A 25340-nucleotide genomic window follows, 5' to 3' on the forward strand; every position below is an offset into this window, starting at 1 on the left:
AATCAAAAGAAAGAAAGTAATCGCATGAGATTAATGGAGGGATACATTGTAAAAATCAAAGCGATCATATTAAGATAGATAAACAAAACGTTTCAGCGGAGTGTACGTACATGAGAAAATTATAAATCACTTGAACAGTAAAGGCATATAAAGTTTCATTTGAACATCTTTGCTAAAGCTGGTATTTCCTACTCCCTCGTTTGAACAAGGTTGTAAGAGTTACTTCCCTTAGCCCCTATTATGCCCTGTCACTCAAGCGGTCACGTGACACCAAAACGTCACATCGTTAAGAATACTACGTATGTCATGTACAGTGTCGACTGCACATCTCATAGTAAGACTTTCGGACTTAGCAATTAGATCAAACAGATTATGTGTGTTTCTTGATATTTCGATTGGAATTTCGTGAAAAGAAGTTAAAACGACAATCTTAAATTGGATTTTAATTGATAAAGCATAATGTCGTAAGTATAACAATTTATTATAACGTTGCTGTTAAAACCATGTTGTGTTATTATAAATTATTTTGTTGTAAGCCCCGGGGCTCCCGGAAATGAAATGCATGCAGTTTTGTTGTGTAGAATCCAATAATTGTTTTGCGAAATATGATTGATATTTGGCGCCTTTGATTTCTTTGTTGATGAAAATCAATAATTAAAAAACAACAACATTTTTTTTGCATTTTTTTCCTGGCATTTTTGAAGAATTTTCTGTGCGTTCATTTTGTTCGTATTTGAACAGGTTTTTGTTTTGATTGTTGTATAAATTCTCACAGGAATTAAATATCAAGGACATGTGAAATACATAGTAAAACATTAGAAAGAGGGATTTAATTTTTAAGAGTCCATGGGGATTACAACTTGCCAAGTCTTTTGTACAATAAAATTGAATTAGCATTAGGGAAATAGGTCTTTTGTTGTGCCATTTAAAGGACTTTTAACTTCAATAATGTTTGTCTTAAAAACCGTAGGCTTAGCTTAAAATGTGTGTGTTTGTTATAAATGTGTTCGATACATTTCTAATGAGATTCATGTCCTGTTTATATACGCAATATACTTTATACTTTATTAACTTTAACATGAATGACATTTTGCTTCAATCTAAATCAGTCTTAAAACACTGACAATTATGCGTGTTTTATAAATATCAGAATACCAAAACATATTTCACCAGGAGAAATGCGTGTTATGTATCCCCGAGCGAATTCAAACGGTAGTCGTACTTCATGTATTTATAATTCAATCCAGATGTGTGCACGCGCTAAACCAACACCAGATTTTAAACCCCTGAGACCCCTTTCATTCTTTTGTTCGTGTGGATTTGCAATAAACATAGAAGGGCCGAATGTTAAGAGAGTTGATCTCCTATGATCAATACAAAAAGAAAATATGTGTATGGTTAAAATACTTCATACACGAACCTCTATGGTTTATAGGTCCGTGTAGTCTAAATTAATAGTCGTTTCAAACGGGATTCTTCTAATCCCTGACGAAGAAGGATTTGCCATAAAAAAATCGTAAAAACCATCCACGTACAAGTATTTGGACTATATGTCCGTGTTACTATAACAGTGTAAAATTATAAAATATTTTATTTATGTTTGGCGTTTCTTCATTGCATCATTTTATTTTATTTTAATGTTTCCTTCAATCAATAATACTCATTAATTAACATACATACTTAAGTTGTTCGAAAGATACCATTCTGTACTAACGCGTGTCTGTAAAACGCCTATTTATCATAGTACATCTGTGAGTAGCTCGAATTTCAAGGTGATAATACAGGAGTCAATAAATATTGCGATTTTTTATAAAGGTATTAGAGATGTTAATATAGCGCTAATTTGTTAAGAATCGTATCTGGCATCAAATTTAAACGGTATCAATTCAAATGGATATGTTATTATATCCTTTAAATTCCTAAAGTATATAGGACCTATGGTATGCCTAATCAACAGGCAACCAGTCTGTGAAATTTGTTTCATTACGGTCAGTCTTATTTGAAATACGTTTGGTGTAAACAGTATTAATTAGCAACGGCGACAGCAACGACGCGCATATCAGGTAAAGAAGGACTTGCTTAACAGTCTGTCTGTCTGTCTGTCGTAAATATGAAGGCACACGGTAGGGTTAGGCCATGGGGATGTGACGGGGTCTCGCCATAATGCAGCCATTATAGGGCGCGGGCAGACTTTTATAAACTCAACAACAACAACAACAACAACAACAGGGTCAAGCCATATTGCAGCCGATGGGCGTGGGTTGACCTTTATTTTCTGAAAAACAAAAACTGAAATATTCACATGGTCAATTGACTATTATTCATTTCGTAAAGTTCAAAGGTAAAACATTGATCCCATCATAGTATATAAGCAAGTTTAGGCAGTGTGCGTGTTATTATTCTTGTGGACATGTACATTCACAGCTATATCCATGTTTTCGGCCCTTTCTGTCGACAGAACACTTTTGAGCCACTTGATACGCCATATCCTATATTGTCTTAATAATGACTAATGACCTAAGCACTTTGTCCCTTGATGATTTGAATACGTTGTCTTCCAACATACCACGTATAACGAGAGGGTGGCAGTATCTGCATATTACTTGAATTCATGTACATATTGAACATCTGTTTGGGCGAGGCTTATCAGCTAATTGATACAGGACTTCGAACGATATTTTGATATGAAATTTTTTAATTTAAAATGTATAGCATTTATAAATGCATATGTGCACGTAGATATGGGTACATGCGTCTTATAAACCAGCTGTGTGGGGGCTATATACTTGCAAAACATTTTACGGTTATCAAATAAGAACATGGTTGCTTTGTTATCTTGATAAATGAGCATAAATTGCAGGACATGGGCTTTTCACGTAGATAATTTGGATCGTTTTGATACTTCAACGTATTTATCAACAGATTATCAAGGTTTTAAACCTACTTTCCTTGACAGACTTTGAACAAAAAATAATCCAATCATAGATGTGCGCGTATTTATTCTCTTAAGTACAGTATTCAGTACTCAGCGGGGTTTTTTCATCTCCAAATCGATGTGCACTGAAATTTATGATAGTGACTTTATGTCTACGAAATCGTAAATTGTATGCAAGCGTTTTTAAGAAACAAACCTAAAAGATGAGATCATTAAAGCATATATAATAATTTGGCGATTTATCATGCACGTTTGATTTTACGCGACGATAATGCATCTTCTCTTTCTATCAATTTTACTTGTATTAGTTTTTGCTCCCATGATGTACAAAACATAAAAGATTTACGTATATTATGTATAGCCTTGCAAAAATGATCTATTGAAACAATTTAAACACACTCTAATTCAGCTTTGCATAGAGTGGTTGACTGCACAGCAACTATGCTTTTCTGTTGATCTAATTAACATATCACGCCGATATTCTCATAGACATAGAACCCGACGTAACGTCACCGTAACAAGTAAAAATGTAAAACGCGGACGTGTTAACTAGCTAACAACGCGTCGCTGTCAAGCATCGAATACCCCTCGGTCATTTGTATAACTCATTTAGCCTTTTTCCCTGATGTCAAATTAATGAGCTATTAACAACCATGTTTATTCAAATCATTGCACAGCGGTCTGGCGTTTTTATCGGTCCCTTATATCTAAGTATATTACGTAAAGATTACACATGATAACGGCTTCACGGGCCTCCGTGTACGGTTAGGTTGTTATTTGAGACCCGAAGATAGTCATTGATCTACACTACCATGGTATTTTCTAATTTGACCTGACTGGCCTCTTTGTTTGGGTTAATTGGATGGCATTTGCTGGTTTACATGCACGTTTCCACCGGGGCCGCCACATCTCAAAACGATATACAGTTACACTGAACTTTTCGGTCAATTTTAATTCATTAGGAGTTCGAAATTTTGAATGATTTCGATAAATTCGGAAACATTCGGCTAATATCCGAGCTCGCCGGAGATACCCGAGTAGTTACGACTGAGACGAATAGTTTGACGGATTGACAATTTTTTAGTTTACCTTAATTCACGGTCATTTTCCTTTTGTTCTTCAAAATATAACAACAGTTACCAGGACTTCCATTTATATAGGTTCGAAGTATCAAAACCTTGTACCATGTTTCTCTGATGGACCCATTTTCAATCAATTTTGGAAGTAAAATGTATTATACATGTATTTGAATAGGATTTTCTGAAGTTATCAAATTCAAGTTGATGGCAAGAAAGTTTAACTTCTAAATTCTAAATGGAAGCTTCATGTTACTAGTGGTATACTTTCAACAATGTATACACGTTTAGCCGGCATCAAGTTATTAACCATAATTGTATCCTATTCGTGTGAACAATATTACGTATAAGGTTACTATACTCTTACATAAGTAAAACCATTTAAAGGCGCACATTATAAGGCCTAAAAAAATTGTTTGGTTAGGGTTACATCCTTTTCAAAAATAGGTAGGGTAGGTAGGCTTTTTTTTTTTTTTTTTAATTTTTTATTAGGCTTTATATAAGAATATCATTTTCATCATTGGAGAATGGTGTTAAAGCTATCTTCTGTATAAGCATTTAAGGTTTAAACTACATATTAAAAAGCAATAAAAAAAAAACGAAAATTTTATTATTATTATTTATTTTTTTTAGTTTTTCATTTATTTTTTTCAAACTGACTATAAAACAGTAGGGTCGGCGCCTATTTTGTAGGTAGGGTCGGGTAACCCGAACCAAATGTATTTTTTTTTAGGCCTAAGTTGATGTAAAAAAATGATTTGAGTGCATTATCAAGTTAAACTCATTATACTTTTATGATCAAAACAGAAACAAGCCTGATTTTTGTACAGATAAAAGAATATTAGCCTTTATATATGGTGTGTGTTTTTTTATTAATAGCCACGTGGCCACGTAGCCCTGGTAATAAGCGCCAAAATATCGCTTATATTAATTATTTTTATCAGTACATTTATCATATGCTTTTTTTGTTTTGATTATTAAAGTCAAATTAGTTAAACAAAATAATTCATTGAAATTAAAAATATGATTGTACTAACCTATATTGTGTCCCTTTAATCATTGCCAACTTTGGAGAAATCCGCTGAAGCGAAAGTGCGTATAGAGTTATATAGGGAAAATATGTTTAAACAGTTCTCACGACTTAGTCTTTCAACAGATCAACTTACTTCCTACATATATGTAAGGATAATTCTTGCCCTTTAAGATGATGGTTTTGTATTAATTGTATGATTTTTACATTTTGGTCCTTTTTAAGAGGTTTGTTGGTCATTAAAAGTTACATTGAAATAAGAAGGAGCTAAAAATTGTTTTGCCATTTAAAGTTATTATAGACATCCGATCGCTTAGCTTCCAACGGATTAGGATGCAGATTTTTTCTCTCTTTCAAATGCACTTTTCGAAGTAATGGATTTTTAAATATATGATACATGTAGGCTCTACTTTTTTCAACCGGCGACGTGAACTCCTGACAGGAGACTCATTTGACATTATTCTATTTTATATGAAAAAGTATTCTTTTCTAATAAGGCCAAAAAAAATAAAATTGTTTGTTTAGGGTAATCTTCCCTAAATTTCTAGGTAGGGTAGGTCGGGATTTTTATTTTTTTCAAAATCTGTCGTAAGTTCAGAGTGTTTTCTTGCACATGGCAGTCTTTCCTACATTACTGTCTTTGCCTGACTTTGTTTTATCATATAAACAATAATTCTGTTTAAAATCTGCATTTATCCGCCCTTCGTAACCCTCTATTCGCTAAAAAATATTTTTTTTGCTCAGAAACGGAAAAAAATAGTTAGGGTCGGCGCATTTTTATAGGTAGGGTCGGGTACCCGAAACAGACAAAAATTTTTTAGGCCTAACATAAATTAGATATCATATTAAAGAATTAATGTAACCCAGCTGTTAAACACTGCGTGAAATAAAGATTAGTATACAGAAGCTTAGATTTAAAAAAAACTACTGACATTAATTTGAAACATTATGTCAAAATGTCGACTATGTACAGATGTTCTTGGTTCAAAAAGGTGAATTTAGAAACGTATGAGTACATGTACAAATAAATGGTCCAGACATTGGCGATTTATCTTTCGGACAAGTTTTGGTTTACCGACCAGCGGACCGACCGACCAACATGTGCAAAGCAATATGAACAGAAAAGATTGATAGAAAAATGTGGCCATCAGAGAAACGTTTTCGTTTATTATCTTGAAAGGACAGACTCAATGAATTAAACTATGGTATCGCTATTTCCTTTTTGCTTACCAGTCCTTTTGTTTAGAGGTCGCATCTCAAGGTGTTTAATATTTTCTGAATAATCACCAGTGTCCAAAACGACCGACTTTAACTGGCTGGTCTGGTGGTATTAACAAAGTAAGCTTAAACTGTCTGAAATATGAATGAACTCATGAAAAACGTATTGCAATTTGTTCATTATGTTTGGACTTTATTATAATTGTGAAACAGAACAGAACACAACACAACACAAGTTTATTTGTCCATCCCATTTTATCATGATCGACTGTACCTTTTGGTTTTGAAAGTATTAAAGTCGTTGTTAAATAAAAGATTGCGCCTCAAAGTTTTACTGTAAACATTCGGCCAGACAACATTACAAGCTAATGGTTCTTTATCTGATCTTCAGGTTGTTACAAGAGTCAACAGAGTGTTGTTATCAAAACTGACCTTTATTTCTGGTGTAAACAGACATTGCATCATCGTACTGTAAAGAGCGAACAATTTCAATAAAATTTTACAACTTTGTGTGAATAGCAAAGTAATGCAGACGAGATGGGGTAATTTTATGCAACATTTAGTCACTCATTATTTCCGTAAATTTGGTTTATTGATGAAAAGTACAGAGCAATAAAAATGACACTTTTTTGAGGTTTTGTCTAAAGAAGCCACACGAATGTCGAATGTCATTTCGGTGCATTTTGTCACGTTTTTGACCCCCCCCCCCCCACAATATAAATAATAAATAAAATACCAAATAACGAAACGGTAGCGATTTTCATAGTAATGGTAATAACGCGATGATTCTGACAATTCAAGTTATTAAAATGTCCAGATCATATTCCCAAAGCTCAGTAGCTAATCTCCAAGCATCAGCACTTTGGCTCCATGACATGTTCCAGAGTGCATATTACCACTCGAACCACTTTTAAACAACTCTAGTATTTGAGAGCCTCACGGGTGAAAGCGGAACAGTTCTAAGTGACATAAATTATAGACGCATATAGAACCTTCTCACGTTTACTCCTAGATGTGCTCCTTTGTACTTATATGGTTAGCGAGTTCTGATGTTGTTGTTAGTTCAATGACATTCAATGATCAGGAGAACTCAAAAACAAAATGTTTTCTGTATAAATTCAACCTTTATCTGCCTGCTAGGGTCAGGATCGCGAAGGCCCCGGGGAAACGGGGTTGGGGCCGTTGCGGCATATATATGCTACGGCCAAGGTCTATTTGCGAATGAGGAATCGGTTTAAGGGACCGGGGTCGGGGAGCGGGCCATCTATATGCCGTCTGTTAGCCTGTCTCGTGATAGGGACACCCCCAGTGCAAGCCTAAGTTTGAATCTGACCAAGATCCTGTTTAAATGTATATTGATAAGGCCACGTAACACTGCGCTACAAGGCCATGAACAGAACACTTCAACAATTACTATATCATCACTGGTTAATGTTGGGGTTACGGCTTTAACACGGGCAATGGAAACTTAGTAATAGCTCACTCACACTGGGGGTTAATACCTGGACACCGTGACACGTGATCCCAACAACCCACTCGCCCCTGCCAAACACATAATACATGCTTTACCACTTAAAGACATGAACATTGTGATTTTTCTGAAGTAAATGCATGCAAAATATCGAACTGAAAATCTGTAACCTCAAATTAAGAATACATGTAAGTGTTTTGGCAACTTCTTATCACAGACCTCCGGAAAAAAATATGCTTTTCAAGGGCAAAAAAATATGCTGTTGCGATATCAAAACGGTCTCAAAATGCTTATTTGGCTTTATGTCTTTATTTATTTTATAAATCCTTGTATAAGCTATCGACCTTTATCACGTTACATAGATACGGTGAAATAACCGCATTAACGATGTCAGATACGAGACAGGATTTCAATGTAACATCATGTAAATTGTCTTATATATTCTTACATAATGTTGCAATATGCAAAAATAATCTTTTAATCGTATAAATCTTAAAATATTTTGATTATCTGTGGTAAAAGTACTGTTAAATTTAAATCGAGCCTTTGGATCGTAAAATCTTTTAATCTCGTGTTAACCGTGTATTAAAATAAAACACATGCGTCATAATGTATGTATCATAGAATTATTTCCCTGTAACATCACAGCTTTTACACTACAAGCCGGAAACCAAATAACAAACGCGGAGCTGTTTTAGATTATCCTCTTTCGAATCTCCATGTGACAGATTTTCAGTACGAAATTCCAGTATTAATCATAAATAATCTTAATCATAATAAGGCGTTTTACTTAGTAATAATTAAAAATATCCTGTGGGTAACATTTTCAATTCGCTTTACGTCTAACTGATATTTTTTTTTCATATTACGATATTTTGTGGTTTGGCGTTGATAAGACAACAGAACAGAACAGAACATAATGTTAATTTCACTTAAGCATACATAGAACAGCAGAACAGAACATTGCTTTTGACATTAGCGATGAAACAAATAGTGATATAAATTAATTATATAGCTCATGGTTATAAATACAATACCAATTAAATCGGATGACCTCTTTTACTTCTCCAAGTTCCCAATCTAGTTCCAATCATGACGTCAGAAAAGAACTGAGAAATGGGCTCATTCTTGATACATTTTGATCTCAAAAGTAACGTAATGTGCACTTACATCAACGGACCTATTTCTCATGTCAGCCATTACTAGGTTAGTACTCATATTCTCATGTTGTGAGAAATCTTGTTTCTGTCGAAATGTCAAAGAGAAATGTTTTGTAAATATTGCGAGGAACCTTCAGATCCTTCAAACAGATGGAGCTACTGTCCTATGAGCTAAGGTCTGTTCTGATATAAAAGAAAAAACTCGCTATGTCGAAGTTTTTGGGACCTCGGGAAATACCTCGACATAATGAGCATTCGGTATAACCGAAATGCAAAAAGATAACAACTCAAACGAAAAAAAATCGAGATAATGCAAAGGTCTCTGTCTTTAAAAGCACAGTAGAAGGAATATATATTTTGGGCGTAATGTGTGCGTCTATCTATGGCATTAATATATGGTCTCTTTTTATTATTTTGGAGTAGTACATTATGTCCATTTTATGCATTTTTTAGGACCGAACGTCTGAAGGACGACCAAATTTGACGTTAAGTGCTGTCATTTCGTTTTTATTTTGTTGCTTTAACCGTAAACTTATGTCTTATATTTTGGACGAAATAACATTTAAAATCGGTCAATTTGAACAATTGCTTTCAATGCATAGCAGACTGAGACATTTTGTGGAAAATAATATGCACCAAAGTTGTGTTTACCTTTTATAACTTCCCTCTAGTTAGGCTTAAAAAAATACATTTGGTTCGGGTTATCCGACCCTACCTACGGAATATATGAAAATATTTATATATATATATATTTTAATTGCTTGTCAATATGTAGTTTTAAGTTAAAAACCTTAAATGCTTACACTGAAGATAACTTTAACACCATTCCACTATGATGAAAATGACATTCTTATATAAACCTAATTTTAAAAAAGCCTACCTACCCTACCTATTTTTGAAAAGGATGTAACCCTAACCAAACATTTTTTGGGGCCTTAGAGATGTAAGAGTGGTTAATGACTGTTGGTTTACGGTTCAGCTAATTGTTTCTTGACGTTTCTTTTGAGGATGTGGTTAACCTCGTAACTCATATCATTTACTTGGCCAAGTAAAACATCGTAATGTATTCATGGAAATTATAAACATATATACAGTGTGACGCAGATTTTGGACATCATCAGGCCTAAATAAATACATTTAGTTCGGGTTACCCGACCCTACCCACGAAATAGGTGCTGATTTTACCGTTTTTATGGTCAGTTGGTTCAAGAAATGTAAGCACTAAAAATGAAGAAATAAAGCCTACCTTCCCTACCGATTTTCGAAAAGGATGTAAACCTAACCGAACCACTTTTCTGCCTCATTCATCCAAAAATATGGTTCCTGGCATCGCCTGTTACACACGGCTGACTGGTTTTCATCACATGCAGAGCAATGGAATGGGCCAGCCGTGGGTATCCGACGATGGGACCCTGTGTCAGTGTATTTGTAAGTGTCAGCACAATTTACGCCCTAAACTTGAAGCTTGAACTCTGCCAACGACATGTTCTTGGTAATATACCAAATTACGGATCAATCCATATAGACTTATACGTCATAAGGGATTTGGGGTACAGAATCGTAAGCATATTTAAGGTCCTAAACATAAATCTAGCCTAGTAGGACTCTCTTATCGAAATGTTCGTTATTAACTTATTTATATTTTGTACCATTTAATGGATCGGATATTCATGGACTAATAATGTATATCTTCATAAGGCATTCGGGGTACTGTATTAGGTAGTGTCATCACAATTAAAGCCCTACATTTAAACTAGAACCCTGTTTTTTTTAACAATATGTTCTTGATTATTTACCAATTAATGGATCGATTCAAATGGACTTGAGCGCTTTTCGCCATATTGCGCTACCGTTTGCACATTTTCATACATAACATTCAGAACATGATGAGTTATCATTTTATTACGATATGAATTACTTACGCATGTTTGAAACTTCCCGGTGTACATGCATGATAATGACTGATTGACAGGTGTTGACACCAATAAGTCGGATGATTAATTTATGTTCAATATAATATGTAAATGAAATATCACATTCGAAGTAAAAACTTCACCACAATAATAATTGTCTGGTAAACAAGTATCTATGCATATGTCAAGTAAATATGCACCGGAAAGCACATTGAAGTTTTTAAAAAAATGAAATTAATGGCGTATATAGTTAATAGATCTGCACGAGACTTGTGTTGTTTTTCCCCCTAAAAAGAGTGATATTTCCGTCGTATTCGTTGTCCAATGCTTATTTAGACTTCATTTGAAACAATAATGAAAATTGTATGATCCTGACTGTCATCAGTTTTAATTTGATATAAACATCAAGTTTTCAGAATTGAGCCGCCTAAAATGTCAAAATAACAAAAAATCACGAAAAACAAAAAATAACGTCAAAATAAAGGATTCATTCAATATGCCGACATGGGGCTTTTTGGCATAATGACTTTTCCGTGAGTAGGTAGCCTCGGACACTTCAGTGCAGACGATCCCCTTTTTTGCACTCGGTGGCCCCTTTGTTCCATAGAGTACACTCGTGAATAAAGCGTCGTCTGCCTAAAACTCACAAAGGAATCACGAGTGATCCCTTGGCGGGATATCGATTTCACGCTGATGTTTTCTTCTTCTTTTTTGAAAAAAAAGAAAGAAATACTAACAGTTGGAGTATTTCATCATACATTTTCGAATGGCGGGCATTTATTTTAGATCTTTGTGGATATCGAAAACCACAACGTTTTCAAATGATTTGTGTAACCACACAAGGATCTTCCGAGCATATGTTTTATCAAATTCGTGACGTTCTACAGATTTTCTAATTTTTCGGAGACAAATCCAGCTATTAATTCAATGCATACTTAAATTGAATATAATGGTTGGTATGGGAGGAAAATATTTTTGGGAACCGAACTAATAATATTATAATCATCTAAAATTATGGTAATAATAATTCTTATCTGGTATATAATACTTTCTATGTCTGAGGAATAAATGAAGCTGATGATAAAATCCATATGAAATATGGCAAAATGAATTATTTCATCATCCTAACAGACTTTGTCAGAGTATCAATTTTCGGGGCTCGGTTTTAGGATCTTCAGATGAAACTTAACCCCAAGAGTAAAGGGTGCCATTTGATCCCTTTCATTATAAAAGGGCCAATGCTTGAACCGCTCGTACTCGCATCAAGATGCTAGGCTGACATTGAGTGATTTATACACATCACATATGAAAGATCACGACCTTTTGCATCAGATTTCGGACTAGGGTTTCATCAGTTTTGTTAACTAGAACGTATAGAATGTTGAAATAAAAACAACTGTGCTTGTTTTCATTTTAAAGGGGAAAATAGTCGAGACCTCTTTTGAGAAATGAGTTATTTGATCACTCAGGATTATACTTTGTTCAGTGAGGAGTTAATACCACCCTATTGAGTCCGCAGTACTTGCTAAAATGCCCATTTGAGTACCGTACCAAAAGGGAGGTTCAACTATAGATAGCTAAGATATAGGAAGATGCCTGTTTTTAAACCCTGGTTTTAAGAGTTACTGATTATTTTTATGCTTTGACCAAACTTGCTGATTCCGAATTTTGTTCAAAACCTACCTGGTACGAACCCTTACGTCTAATTACAATTCAAATGGCCAAACTGTAGATTAAGATTGCAATAGCCATGTTAAATATATCACACGCACATATGGGCATTTGCCAATTAAACATTTGGCGATAAATTAATGTTGAATTAGGTGACCTATTAAGTTAAATACAACCCAAATAGGTGACTTAAGGTCACATCATGCAATGTGTGAGTTACTTGCCGCGGTGATACGTAAAGGGAGGAAACCCAAACATAAGATTATTACAGGACCGCCTCGGTTCGTGAATTTACGGTTAAGGCAGTTTCATACACCTCCGATGCCAATCGAAACTCCTCGGCCATTTTTATCGAAAACAACATCGGATGTACATGGCCGGTTTACAATGTCAGAAATCGGTACACTTTAATTACGCTGCAATTTAACAGTCAAACTTAATGACTTCACTTATGAATGGGAATCTTAATTATGCTTGCAATAATACACTTCACTAACGATTAATTCAAACTAAGATCTACAAATGAAAGCAAAACACTTCATTTAAATAATAATAAAATACAAATTTACTAACTGCTACTGCTACTACTGATATACTGGCAACCATTCCAGGTTGTTTTCGATAATAATGGCCGAAGAGCTCCGAATGCTTTGATGCTTGACGGCAATGACCGAATAGTTACGGTAATGACATTTCAAATCTCTCTTATTTCAGAGTAACATCGATAGTTGGCGGATGGACGTCATGGAACAAGCTCCGGGGTAACGACGACGACGACTGGGTGGACAGGCTGTCCCACATTTACACGGTGGTGCTTCTCATCATCTTCGCACTGTTTACCGGCGGCGGCCAGTATGCTGGGGACCCCATTCAGTGCTGGTGCCCTGCACATTTCACAGGTAATTACTTTTGGTTGTCAACTGTATGGAATTGCAGGGGGCGGGGTTAGGGGAGCTAGGCATCTCAATTTCAGTTAGAATGACTGTGAAACAGGTTATTATAATCTATAGCAAACGCTGTTGTTGGCACGATATTACGAGTGAGTGTGGCCCTCTTTTTAGAGGAAACCGGAGTACCCGGATGAAACCCAATTGTCCGACATAGTGACTACAAACTCAACTCAAACACACTCCAAGTCTGGTTATGGAACTCGGGGTGCCTTGTAGGGAACCGAGTTCGCTCACATTTGCGCTAACGGTTAAACCGGACAACACGTGGTTTCGTAGAAGCATGCCTTGTTTTGGGCTGATATATTCGTGAGTGGTGTTGTGATATATTCTCAATGAATGTCCTAAATAATAGCACGTTCCACCACTTTTTTACCTACCCATATCTTATCTCGGTGACGCGCTATACGTGTTTAATAAATAGTCGCAAAATGGGACTTCAAATGTGTTTATGGCCATGTTTGCTTAGTCGTAAACTCACCCCTGACCATTGTTATCTCCATTTTCACCATCCTGGAAGGGTTCTCGGGTGCAATACCTGATTATCTATAAATAAAAACAATTTGCCGGAGCAAAACAAAAGAGTCACTGATTATTTTGAAATACATCCTTGAGTTCAGTTAGGCTTATGCTAGTCAATGTCAACTAACTGTTTTTTGTTTTGTATCCCTGATGCATCGTGGCGCAAACACTGCAAGCGGGGAACCAAGTCGCAAACATTAGCCAAAAACATCTTAATTTAATTCAGGACATAATTCCGTTCGGTTTTCGGTATGGCGGTCATTTAATTGTTATCGCAGTTATGTTTTCCACGTCGAACGTAAATATTCAATTTTGCAAGTATATTTAGGATAAAAGTTTGTATAAAATGAACGCTCAATTCACTGTATGATATTTGTCGCCAACTCACTATTAATAAAACCGTGGCTGTGTTCCTATCACCATTGTATTGATAGGTCACACATAAACTTTGACCTTGAACTTCACACAAAGTAATGCGTCTTAAAGTGGTCTTAATTACTTTATATTAGTATACAATCTTGGTGATGAAAGGTACTTTCTTAGTGTTTCATTGTTCTTGTGACATGTTTATGAGCTCATGATAACAACATCTCTTTAAATGTAACGCTGGTTTTATGAAGTTATAAGTGGGTACTGGACTAATTAAATACACTAGAGCGGTCGGTTCCCTTGGTGCTTTTACTGAACTTTATAATGACAAGCCAACTATTTTAAACCAACTGATTTTACTGAATAACGATCATTCGATTTCGATTTCGAACTGCACAGACTCATTTCGGACACTTGTGGTCATACCTAAGACCGTGAGGGATTCCCACAGTCTAAAAACCAATATATTGTTTTGGCTTGCCCGTTGACCAAAAACGACTTTTATGTATGCAAACAACTGACCTATGGCTATTTATGAGCACAGCTTGGTTTGACTTTCCCCCAAAATAACATTGATTTCCACCGTCATCATGTCGCCGTTGATTTTATATTTATTAATAGCTGGACGCAGGTTTTCATGATTGGGACCAAAGTGAATTGACAGTTGTTGACAATAAATGGTGTCTGAAACTATAGATCACTCACCACGACTGTGCTTTGGTCATTTATATGTTCATCGATGTCATTCGTATATATATCATTAGTCGCTGACGGTCATCGCTTGATTATATTTGTATATCACGGGCAGTCAGAACTGGAATGAGTTCGGCAAATGTAAACATCAACAGGTATATGGTCATTACAAAGGTCTTTTAAAGGCCATTTATAGGTTAAACGCAGTCTAAGTAGCTCAACAAATGCTAATATTTTATTTTTGCTTTCAAAACGGCTTTTATTCGAGAGAATTATTCAGTTCTATCTCCAGATTATAAATCTTGACCTGAAATTGATTCAGACTGAGGTCTTCAATTTGGCAAAGTTTTTGTCTTACGTTATGCTAATTTTGTAACGACGATTATAATACGAAATTAGGTTAATAAGATTTGTAAAAATAGGTTATCAACCTGCCATGTTGGAAACTATAAGCATTTTAATTTAATTTCCTCATGGCCCATTATTGTAAATTATGGAGATATTTGCTGAAATGCACCATTTCTAGGCTTACAAGGACCGGCCTTACCACCCTAGCATGTATATATCTGAATATAACTACACACCTGTAATAATGTTAAGAAATGTACCATTTATAGACGTATTGTAGGTACCCCGCCCACCGCATTTAAACCGTATTCTTCTCGCATATAGAGGGGGGGGCACGTCTAGTTTTGCCCTCCTCTAACGTCAAATCCTTGAACCGCCCCAGCATGTATATACTTCGAGGTCTAACAACAGCCCTAAACTGACCACTAAAAGCCAAAAGCTTTACTGAGGGCATTTTAGAAAATGGCCATGATATGATATTCAGTGATCACATTGTGATATATGATACACCTTCAGGCTTTGACGCATATTGTGTATGGAGGGCAATGTCATTAATGTCTGGAGAGCTATGTTTAGGGCTAATTTATTCACGGTCACCAGTTGTTGTGGACTGGACCATATGATAACTGATCTATATTACAGACACATGCTTTTCAGCGTGACATCTTATGTACCAGTATGATTAATTAAGAACGTCTGCACAAACAAGTTTATCCGTGTCTTATGCGAGTCATGTTCATAATGATTAAAAAAGTTAGAGACATGAAATAAGCTGACCGCATCAAATGCATGCATGTACTGAATGTTTGTACACAAAATACAACATCTCGAACAAATGTGTTTATGTCGTTTACAAGTGCCCTTGTAGTTGTGTTTGTTTTGTATCAGGAGAAGATATTATTTTTTTCAAATGTGAGGATACAAAGTCCAAGACATACCTGTAATACCAAGCAACGTGTCTTATATAAATACAAATTACATATTTACTATTTAGCTATCTTAATCTTCAGTATGAAATGCATTCAGTAATGAAACAAACATGCTTTTATCTGCTTATCTCAGTAATTTGCCACAGACTTAAGGACAGTTCAGGCGAAAGACGAAGCGTCCCAATAACACATCGCACCATATAGTATACTCTGCCTTAAGGCTACATTATACTAAAACTTTATATTTCTACGTTTCATATACAAAATATTGAGTGGCAAAATCAAACAATTTGCCCATAAGTGATATAATCAATTCTAATAAAACTATGAAAACTACAGGGACGAGCTCGGTATCGGATTCGAGAAACCGAATCGCTTTCTATAATGTTCTGTAATGCTTTATGCCACCGATATATCACCGTTTACATATAGGCTACATTATACTTGTATTTCAGGTTCCAATGAGGTGTAATGTATTTCACATGCAAGCCTATGTAAAGTGCAATGTATCGTACTTGAACGTTTCGCGCCAAAAACTGTTATCTAAGGTTACACTATACTATTTTTTTCAGGTTCATACGTGGCCTATACAAAATCATACTGCTGGATAAAAAATACGTATTACCTGCCAATGCAGGACACCATCCATCCCAACAATGACACGCACCATCAGAATGAACTCACCTACTACCAGTGGATTCCGCTCATCCTTCTCTTCATGGCTTTCCTCTTCAAGTTCCCGAGTTTCATTTGGCGTATGCTTGCTGGATATTCTGGTATGGAAGTTTCTTTTACAAAACATTTTTTTAATAAATCATTTGTAGCTGTTTGATATTCGTTCTTGAAATCTCTATTGATCTCCTTTGTTAAAAACTCTCTTTTTAACGTCAAACCCATTGGCGTAAGGCCTGCACTAGATTCAAATTAAGGTTTTCGTAAATGGCCAAGTAATTATGTATTTGTAAATATTTTTTTATAAAAAATGTATATCAGTAACTCTATATTCATTGTACAAATAAACATTCGATGAAGTATTTCTTTCACTAAACTTGACGCTTACATTTTCACGCAGGCATCAACATGGGTAAACTAGTAGAAATGGCCGGCTCTACGCAAGTCGCCGACCAGAAGAAGCGAAACCAGACCGTTGAACATATCTGCCTGTATTTGGACCGCTGGCTCGAGGCCAACCGCCAATACCACTACAATATCATCGTGCGCATGCGTCAACGGGCCTCCAAGTTCCTCTTCCTGTGCAACAAGAGAGAGGGGACCTTTCTGACGGGGCTGTATCTCTTAATTAAGGCTCTGTATGTTGTCAACGTTATATGCCATTTCTTCCTGCTGAACGCTTTCCTCGGCGGATTTTTCGAGATGTGGGGATTTGAGGCGATCAACAGTTTAGCCAACGAGGCGGTTACCAAGGAGTCTAGACGCTTCCCCAGAGTGACGCTGTGTGACTTCAAGATTCGACAGCTGCAGAACATTCAGGTATTTGGTGTTATTGTTACGTGATTGGTTTTGCTTTACCAGTAAGTTCCTGATTAGGGTTTTAGCCAGGTTTTATAAAGTAAAGGGTGATGTAGAAAACGGGGCTGGATACCATGGGGGAAAAGGGAAAGTTGGCAAATTTTATTGGGCTTTCAAAAACTTAAATATAATGATTTTGACAAACATTGTTTGAAATCATGTATTTTCAGATTTGAATTACCAAATATGTAAAGTATATACTGGTACCGTGTACATATTTGAATGTTATAATAGGTTTTCTAACAAATAACAAAATTAAAGGAATATTATCTTAAGCATTCATTTATTGTGAAGACTGAACGTTTTGACGATAAACGGGACTAAACACGATTGAATCCGTCAGGAAATATGCTGTTGCAAAAAGGGGCTGGGTGCAGCACCATTCTAAAACTCCTTAGCGTAAACCCTACTAAGCTGTACTTATATATATGTGAACATATTCTAGACTTAGTAAAACCTTCGTTATTTATGCATACAGTCCATTCAAAGGTTTACATACACTGTTTTTTTTTTCATGAAATCTTTATTGTAAGCAAAATATCTCGTTCAATGCGTTGTGTAGAACATTACGAAAATAACCCAAGATAAGGTACAAACCTAGGCCTAAAAAATACATTTGGTTCGGGTTACCCGACCCTACCTACGGAAAAGGCGCCGACCCTACCGTTTTTATAGTCAGTTCGAAAAAATAATAATGAAAAACTAAAAAGAAAATAATAATAATATTTTTTATTGGTTTTTAAATATGTAGTTTAAAACCTTAAATGCTTATACAAGAGTTAACTTTAGCACCATTTTCCAATGATGAAAATGACATTCTTATATAAAGCCTAATAAAAAATAAAAATAAAAGCCTACCTACCCTACCTATTTTTGAAAAGGATGTAACCCTAACCAAACATTTTTTAGGCCCTATAAAGAACATCTAGGATTTTGTAACGGATTGACAATGCATGTCTTGATTACATGATGTTAACATGATGAAAGCCATGACTCGCTTTAATTTATTACATAAACAATAAATCAGACACAAAAACCGTTTGTATTTCAATGAAGGTGACTCTGTTTAATATGCTGCAAAAATGTTAGAATACAACATTCTAAGAACAATAAGCCTTTCACCTATTTATCACCAATATCGTTAGCATAAAGGTCATTTAAAATGCTAGCAGCAGTTAAATTTTAGTTTTCATTTTCCACTGACAGTTTTCAACCAATTGAGTCTGTCATCAAAAGTTAACGTGTATTAACTTCTTTCTATTCTTAATTACTTGACTAAGAATAGTTTGTAATTGTTAAAGGTTAGATATGTATGTCAAAAAAGGGTGATCTATTTACTATTGTGTGAAAGATCCACTAAGTGGGAGAGCCACTGTTTTTATTTACAGGTTCACCTGATAATACGGCTAACTGCTGATTTACCGAAATAATGTATTGGTAAAATTAAAGTATACTGCCTTCCCATTGGACAAAAAGTATCCTGACCAATTAACCATAATAGACTGTCTGTATTATTTGATCACTGTTCTGTGTTCTGTATTGCAGGATTACACCGTCCAGTGCGTGTTGCCAATCAATCTGTTCAACGAGAAAATCTTCACCTTCCTCTGGTTCTGGTTCGTCCTCGTTGCCGTGGTTACCTGCGCAAGCTTCCTCATGTGGTTCTGGAGAACTATTTTCCGCCGCAACCGCGTCACCATTGTGAAAAAGTACCTGAAGATAAACGACAACTTTCAGGCGGGTGACAAGAAGCTTTGCAAGCGATTCGCTGATCAGTATCTTCGAGACGACGGTATTTTCCTGCTCAGGATCATTGAAAGGAATACAAACGATATCCTGATGACCGATCTAGTCTCGAAAATGTGGGAAATCTACCGCAACAAGCCAATGATCAGGAAAGAGCTTGAAGGCGGTGAACCCAATGGTGACACCTACGCATGAAAATAGCAAACTGTTTTGCTTTTTTAACGACATGACTTTTTTTCGAAGATGTTCGTAATTGTCTCGAATCTATAAAAAAGGGACCAATGATAATAAATTTGTGATTTTTCTTATAGAGGATAGCGTCAAAAGGGACCAATGATTATGTGCCTTATTATTTTGACAAAAGTTTGCATAAAATGTAAGCTTTTTTTCATATCTCATCATATATTGGTTCATTTTTTTGGTTTTTAAAAAATCCTAATGTGAGCATTTCATGAACATTTTTGCAAGATTTTTTTGTTTGATTTTGAATTGGCACGTTCTACTGCAAAATATTTGTATGTGTTTTTTAAATGACATATTGCAAACATATCAAATAATCAGGTTTTAATGTGTTTATTTTCAACATGATGAGAATTAATCATGTCATTTCATCATGTATAATTTTTCATTTCCTTAGGTTTTTCTTTTTAAGGTAAAGTACTGAAATATGAGGTACAGTCTGAAATATGAGGTACAGAACTGAAATATGAGGTTAAGTTCTAAAGTATGAATTTTAATTTCGAAATGAAATTGTCTTTGATAGTGTTTAATTGAAAATCGATCATCAGATCTGCATTTAATGAAGGAAAATGTATATTTTAGTTACAATCTTTTGCATGACTGGTATTCTTTAAAATATAATTGGAACCTAAAAAAGGGCTTAACCCAGTTGTGTTTGTAGATATAAAATTTTTTTGCATAGTTGAAGCTGCATGTGATCAAACAAAAACTTGAAAGTCAAAGGATTTTAGCCAGTATATTATGTGTGTATGTGTCAAGCTAGTGTGGAATGTTGCAAGATACATGAGCGGAGTGGGTTTGATAAAAATATTGCTCCTGTTTTAAGATGTTAAACTTTTGAAAGATAAAAGGCGTATGCCTCCTTCTTAAATGTCAAAAGTTACGAGACAGATGTAATAAAGGTCTATGATCTAAAGGATGCCTGAACTTGTATGACAGATTGTATTAGATGATGCAGTTTATGATGCTTCTTAGATAGATAAAATGAAGTACTTATATCTAAGTTTAGTGATTTAAATGGTTCTGAAAATTTAATTTACCATTGACAAAACGTTCATATATATATGAGAAAGTGTACGTTATTTACCAATTTCTTGATTTATGACACATGGTATCAATTGTGAGGTGCTATTTCTTAAACTGCCTCAAGTTTCGTAGACTATCAAAATTTTCCTTTTTGATTTTTCGTGATGATTTATACTAATTCGGTCAACTTCATAGGCATTATTTATAGGTATTTTGAAAGGTTGTATTTATCGTAGAAAAGGCATTTTCATAGAAAAGTTTTACATACATATGATGTTTTACTATTAAAATGATAGAAATGAAAAAAAAAATTAAAGCGACATTATATCGTTGACGGGCATTGTTTAGTTTAGTTAAGCTGTGTGGCATTTATAGACTAAATCATTGGAGACGTCAAAGCGGCCTTATACAAAAATAGCATTTGTAGTTCATTCCTCATTTGCATCTTAAATTATTTTTCACGCCTAATTGCATTTCACTTATCGTTTTGATTTCAAATGGTGCTTTAACTTAAAGTGTGTAAATGAATATGAAAAAAATGCTAGAACAAAATGAATGTAAGACATAGCTTAGTCATATTTGCTTAAAGAGGTACTAGATATATTGTTTTCCACGGTGCTCATGTTATTAAGGTACTCAATGTACAAATAAGGTGGACATTTTAATAAGCCATTGATAATGATGTTAAATTTAGATGCCTGGTGACCACATATAATTTTTAATTAATTTAAAAAGGATTTTGTCTACTGATTACTTATATGTTAAATATATGACAAAAAAACATGATAAAGCTTAGTTAATAAGTTAACTTATGCAGTTTATATATATTGTTTTATTTTAACTAAAATCAGACGCGAAATCACCTGTTTTGCAATATTTGAAGACTAAAAAAAATCTGTTAATCTCTCTACTGATAAAGCCCTTTTAAATGATACGTAAATAATATTAGGATCTTCAGACATCACACACAGTATATATTGCACATTGAAAACCTTAAAATTGACTTGCCATCTGGTAAGGATTAGTTGTGTTTAGTTTCTACTAATTTCATTCGATGAGTTTGGATATATTTTTATATCATTTTTCATAACTTCATTCCATCATGTTGATTTTAGAAAAGCTTGCCAATGAATATGACTGCCAGTGAATTTTGTTTTTATTTTGCATTTTTGGCGAGATGCTTTCTTGCGAAGTTTAATAGGACATGTATACTAAACAATCCATGTTGTTGTTCAAACGCTGTCACGTCACCTTAATGGAAGAACTCATTATCTGTTTCTATTCCCTATATGAACTTATTTAGTTAGTGCACTAAGGTGACGATTAGCAGTGTAGATCATACTGTCAAAAATGTACATACTTTTTACGTTAATATTAAAACAAATAATATGTTATTTGCCTAAACAGGGGTCCTTAAGTTCAGGGAGAACTTTGAAACAATTCCAAAAGGGGTATAAGCCGCTTTACTCTATTTTGGGGAATAGATCCCTGGTTCTCTGACAGACCCCGGCTATTTTCAAGATTCACAATTATCAGTTGTTAGTACAAGCACTTTGACAGTTATGGTGGCATTTAATCTACTTTTCTATATAAATATTTATGAACAGAAAGAAACAAAGAATCATTATGAGATTGGGCCTGATGAACACATTCATATGTAAGTTTTATTCACATCATTCTTGTCATAACATTTTCATTTCAGAAGATTAAGATAAAGTTGCCATAAAGTAATAATATATATTTTTCATGCACATATTAATGACTGTTTTATTTTTGATTGCTTTTTAATTCATCAGCTCAAAGTATAAACTTCTTTGAAAGAAAATAATTTCTACGGTGTACACAGTTATGAAGGCTCTGATAGTTATTTCGCGCACAATTTTGATGTCCTCGAAGGAATTATGTTTCTTAAGTCAATAAATACTGCATGTTATATATTTCATTGCTACACCTGTCTTCTCGTGTTTTGTATAGAATATAATATGTTGTGTTCTTTTTGGAGAATGTTCAGTGTTCGTGTTGCCAGAAGGTTGTCTTATATGATTATGAAAACTGATTTTAGTCATTTTGTATGAAACACCAGCCTGACCAGGATCCTTTTATATCTCAGTATTCCGAACGAAGTGACATTGCTACAGGCAACATGTTGACTTGTATAATTGTTTCAGTGAGAAAACATCGTAAACAATAAAATAGAGCTCTACTGATATTGATGATTTTTACGTGATAGAACATGCTTTATTTTGCCGAAATGAGTTTCGTAACAATAATTATACAGAATTGAACTATTTTAGGCTTGGATTTACAAATTCTTACTATAATGAGTTTCTACTATCTGCTGTTCAGCGTTGTTTTTTCTCTCAAAAAGATACGTTAATAACTCATATTCAACTGTTTTAAACACAAAAAATCACCTATCTAAAAACCTGGACGTTTCCCTTTAAGAGAAGAATAAAAATAACATTTTGCCAGAAGTCGTTTTTGCAGAATTTGTAAACAATTTTATGATTTTGGGAAACAACATGATGTGATGAATTTCAATTGATCTCGTTCAGTTGTTTATTTTATAGACATAGAATAGTTTTATACACCGTCTACAAAATATCCAAGCTACGTCAACATATTTCTTTACTAAGCATGGTAAATATGTGAATAAACAAATACCGTTGTTTTTAGATTCGAAAATCTTTGATGTTTATTTTGTTTCAGTATTTTCCGCTTTAAACATTTCGTAAGTCATGTAAGTTTTAAAAACTCCTTACGTTTACAGGGGCATAAGCCACTGAATACTTATATGAGGGTTCATAACTATGTATATAATAATAATATACCAGAAATCAAGAGATTTGTTTTGTTTTTATTATTTTTTCAGTATAAATATAGCCTTATTTAGCTTTCTTTTTTTGTAATTATTTTGTAGCATACGCTTACATTCGGAACGCCTCGGCCATTTTCTATCGTAAACAACCTCGGATGTATGCCGGTACACCAGTAGAAGTAGTTCGTAAAATTTGAATTTATTATTAATTAAATGTAGTGTTTTTATGCATATCTAAGTTTAAATTGATTGGCCAGTGAAGTGTATTATTTCAAACAAAATTTCGATTCCCAAGGGTTAAGTCATTAAGTTTAACTTTTTAATTGAAATCACTACGCGATCTACTTGCAGCGTAGTTAAAGTGTTCATATTTCTGACATTGTAAACCGTCCATATACATCCGAGGTTGTCGATAGAAAATGGCCGAGGAGTTCTGAATAATACGCTGAAGTTTGTTCGGACTTATTTCCACTGTGTAGGAACTACGTCAAAAGTATAAATGTAGTCTCTTGAGGTATCCGATGTGAAATTAAGCTAGTTATTTGATTGGACCATTGGCGATCAGGTTTAATTTTGAAACCTGTTGACCCATTAACAGTTTGGTATTATATGAGAGTGTATTGCTAGCTGGTTCAATACTTTTATGTATGTAAAATAAATTACCGATAATACATTACAGAAAAATTTGACGGAGTTTTTGTTCTTTATTACTACTGAAATCGGATGTAAATGACCTATCTTACAATATTTAAGGCCAAAGAAACGGATTACATGCTCTTTTACTGCACATCAAGCCCTTTCAATTAGTATGGGGTCACCAGGCAACCCAGATTGACTGATGTGTACATGCTGAACCTCATGCTGAACTTCATAATTTTGGACAGTCAAGTATGTAGAAACATAGTACCAACGCAGTGAACATGTCGGAGCTACCGTTGAAGGAAGTTTACTTCAAATACTCCCTAGAACTGGACGTAAAAAAACTAATAGTTCTTTGAAGTGAAAAAACTTGGTATCAATGTTACAAAAAAGAAACTCTTTTAATAATGTTTCTTGATTTTAATTGGGTGTTGTTTGAATACACCCTTGAGCATAATTTCAGTGTAGGTATTCTTTAATATTTTATTAAAGTGTTTGTACTTTTTGTGGAGAAATTCTTAGAGTTCGAGAGACTTGAAACTTCATGTTTTGGAGAAAAACGTCCGAAATTGTTAAAAAGCTGTTCTTACATCCAATTTCAAATTCTTGTATATAAGGTCTTAAAGAGTGACCGTTTTAAGTCATATACATTTTCCGTGTACGTATTTATTGGAATGTGACTAAAGAGTTATTTCAATCAATTAAAGCGATATATAAAAAATCTTTAAACACAATATACATATAAATATACGCATTATTTGTTTTAAATATGCAAGTTGTTAATAAATAAAGAAATAAGGAAGTTATGTTCATTGAAACCGTTTAATGTTTTAAGCGAATTATGAATACGAACACACCCGAAAAATGCCGCGCTTAACTAGGGGGTTCCCCTACTTTAATTAGTTTAGTTTTTACTAAAATTTTGTAACCTGGATTGTGACAAAAGCTGATAACTGAATCGAATCACGCTCAAGTCCGTCTCCCGGGTAGAACTCAATACTGACGGACCATGAGAGTTCCCGTGGTGAGGATCGAGCGGTGTGGACACCTATACTATAA

The 25340-nt window shown here is 34.5% G+C and overlaps 1 protein-coding gene across 1 annotated transcript; it reads left to right on the forward strand.

The window, feature by feature from the left end:
- Nucleotides 1–309: 309 nt before the first annotated feature.
- LOC128243698 (innexin unc-9-like) lies at nt 310–24331 on the forward strand. The gene is made up of 5 exons (XM_052961603.1): nt 310–464; nt 13189–13373; nt 16855–17058; nt 17355–17773; nt 19358–24331. Exons 1-5 carry the CDS (start codon nt 460–462, stop codon nt 19751–19753), a joined length of 1209 nt encoding a protein of 402 aa, XP_052817563.1. The 5' UTR covers nt 310–459; the 3' UTR covers nt 19754–24331.
- Nucleotides 24332–25340: the final 1009 nt, after the last annotated feature.

The sequence above is a fragment of the Mya arenaria genome, chromosome 8 (genome assembly GCF_026914265.1).
Source record: "Mya arenaria isolate MELC-2E11 chromosome 8, ASM2691426v1".
In the NCBI taxonomy this organism is placed as follows: Eukaryota; Metazoa; Mollusca; class Bivalvia; order Myida; family Myidae; genus Mya; species Mya arenaria.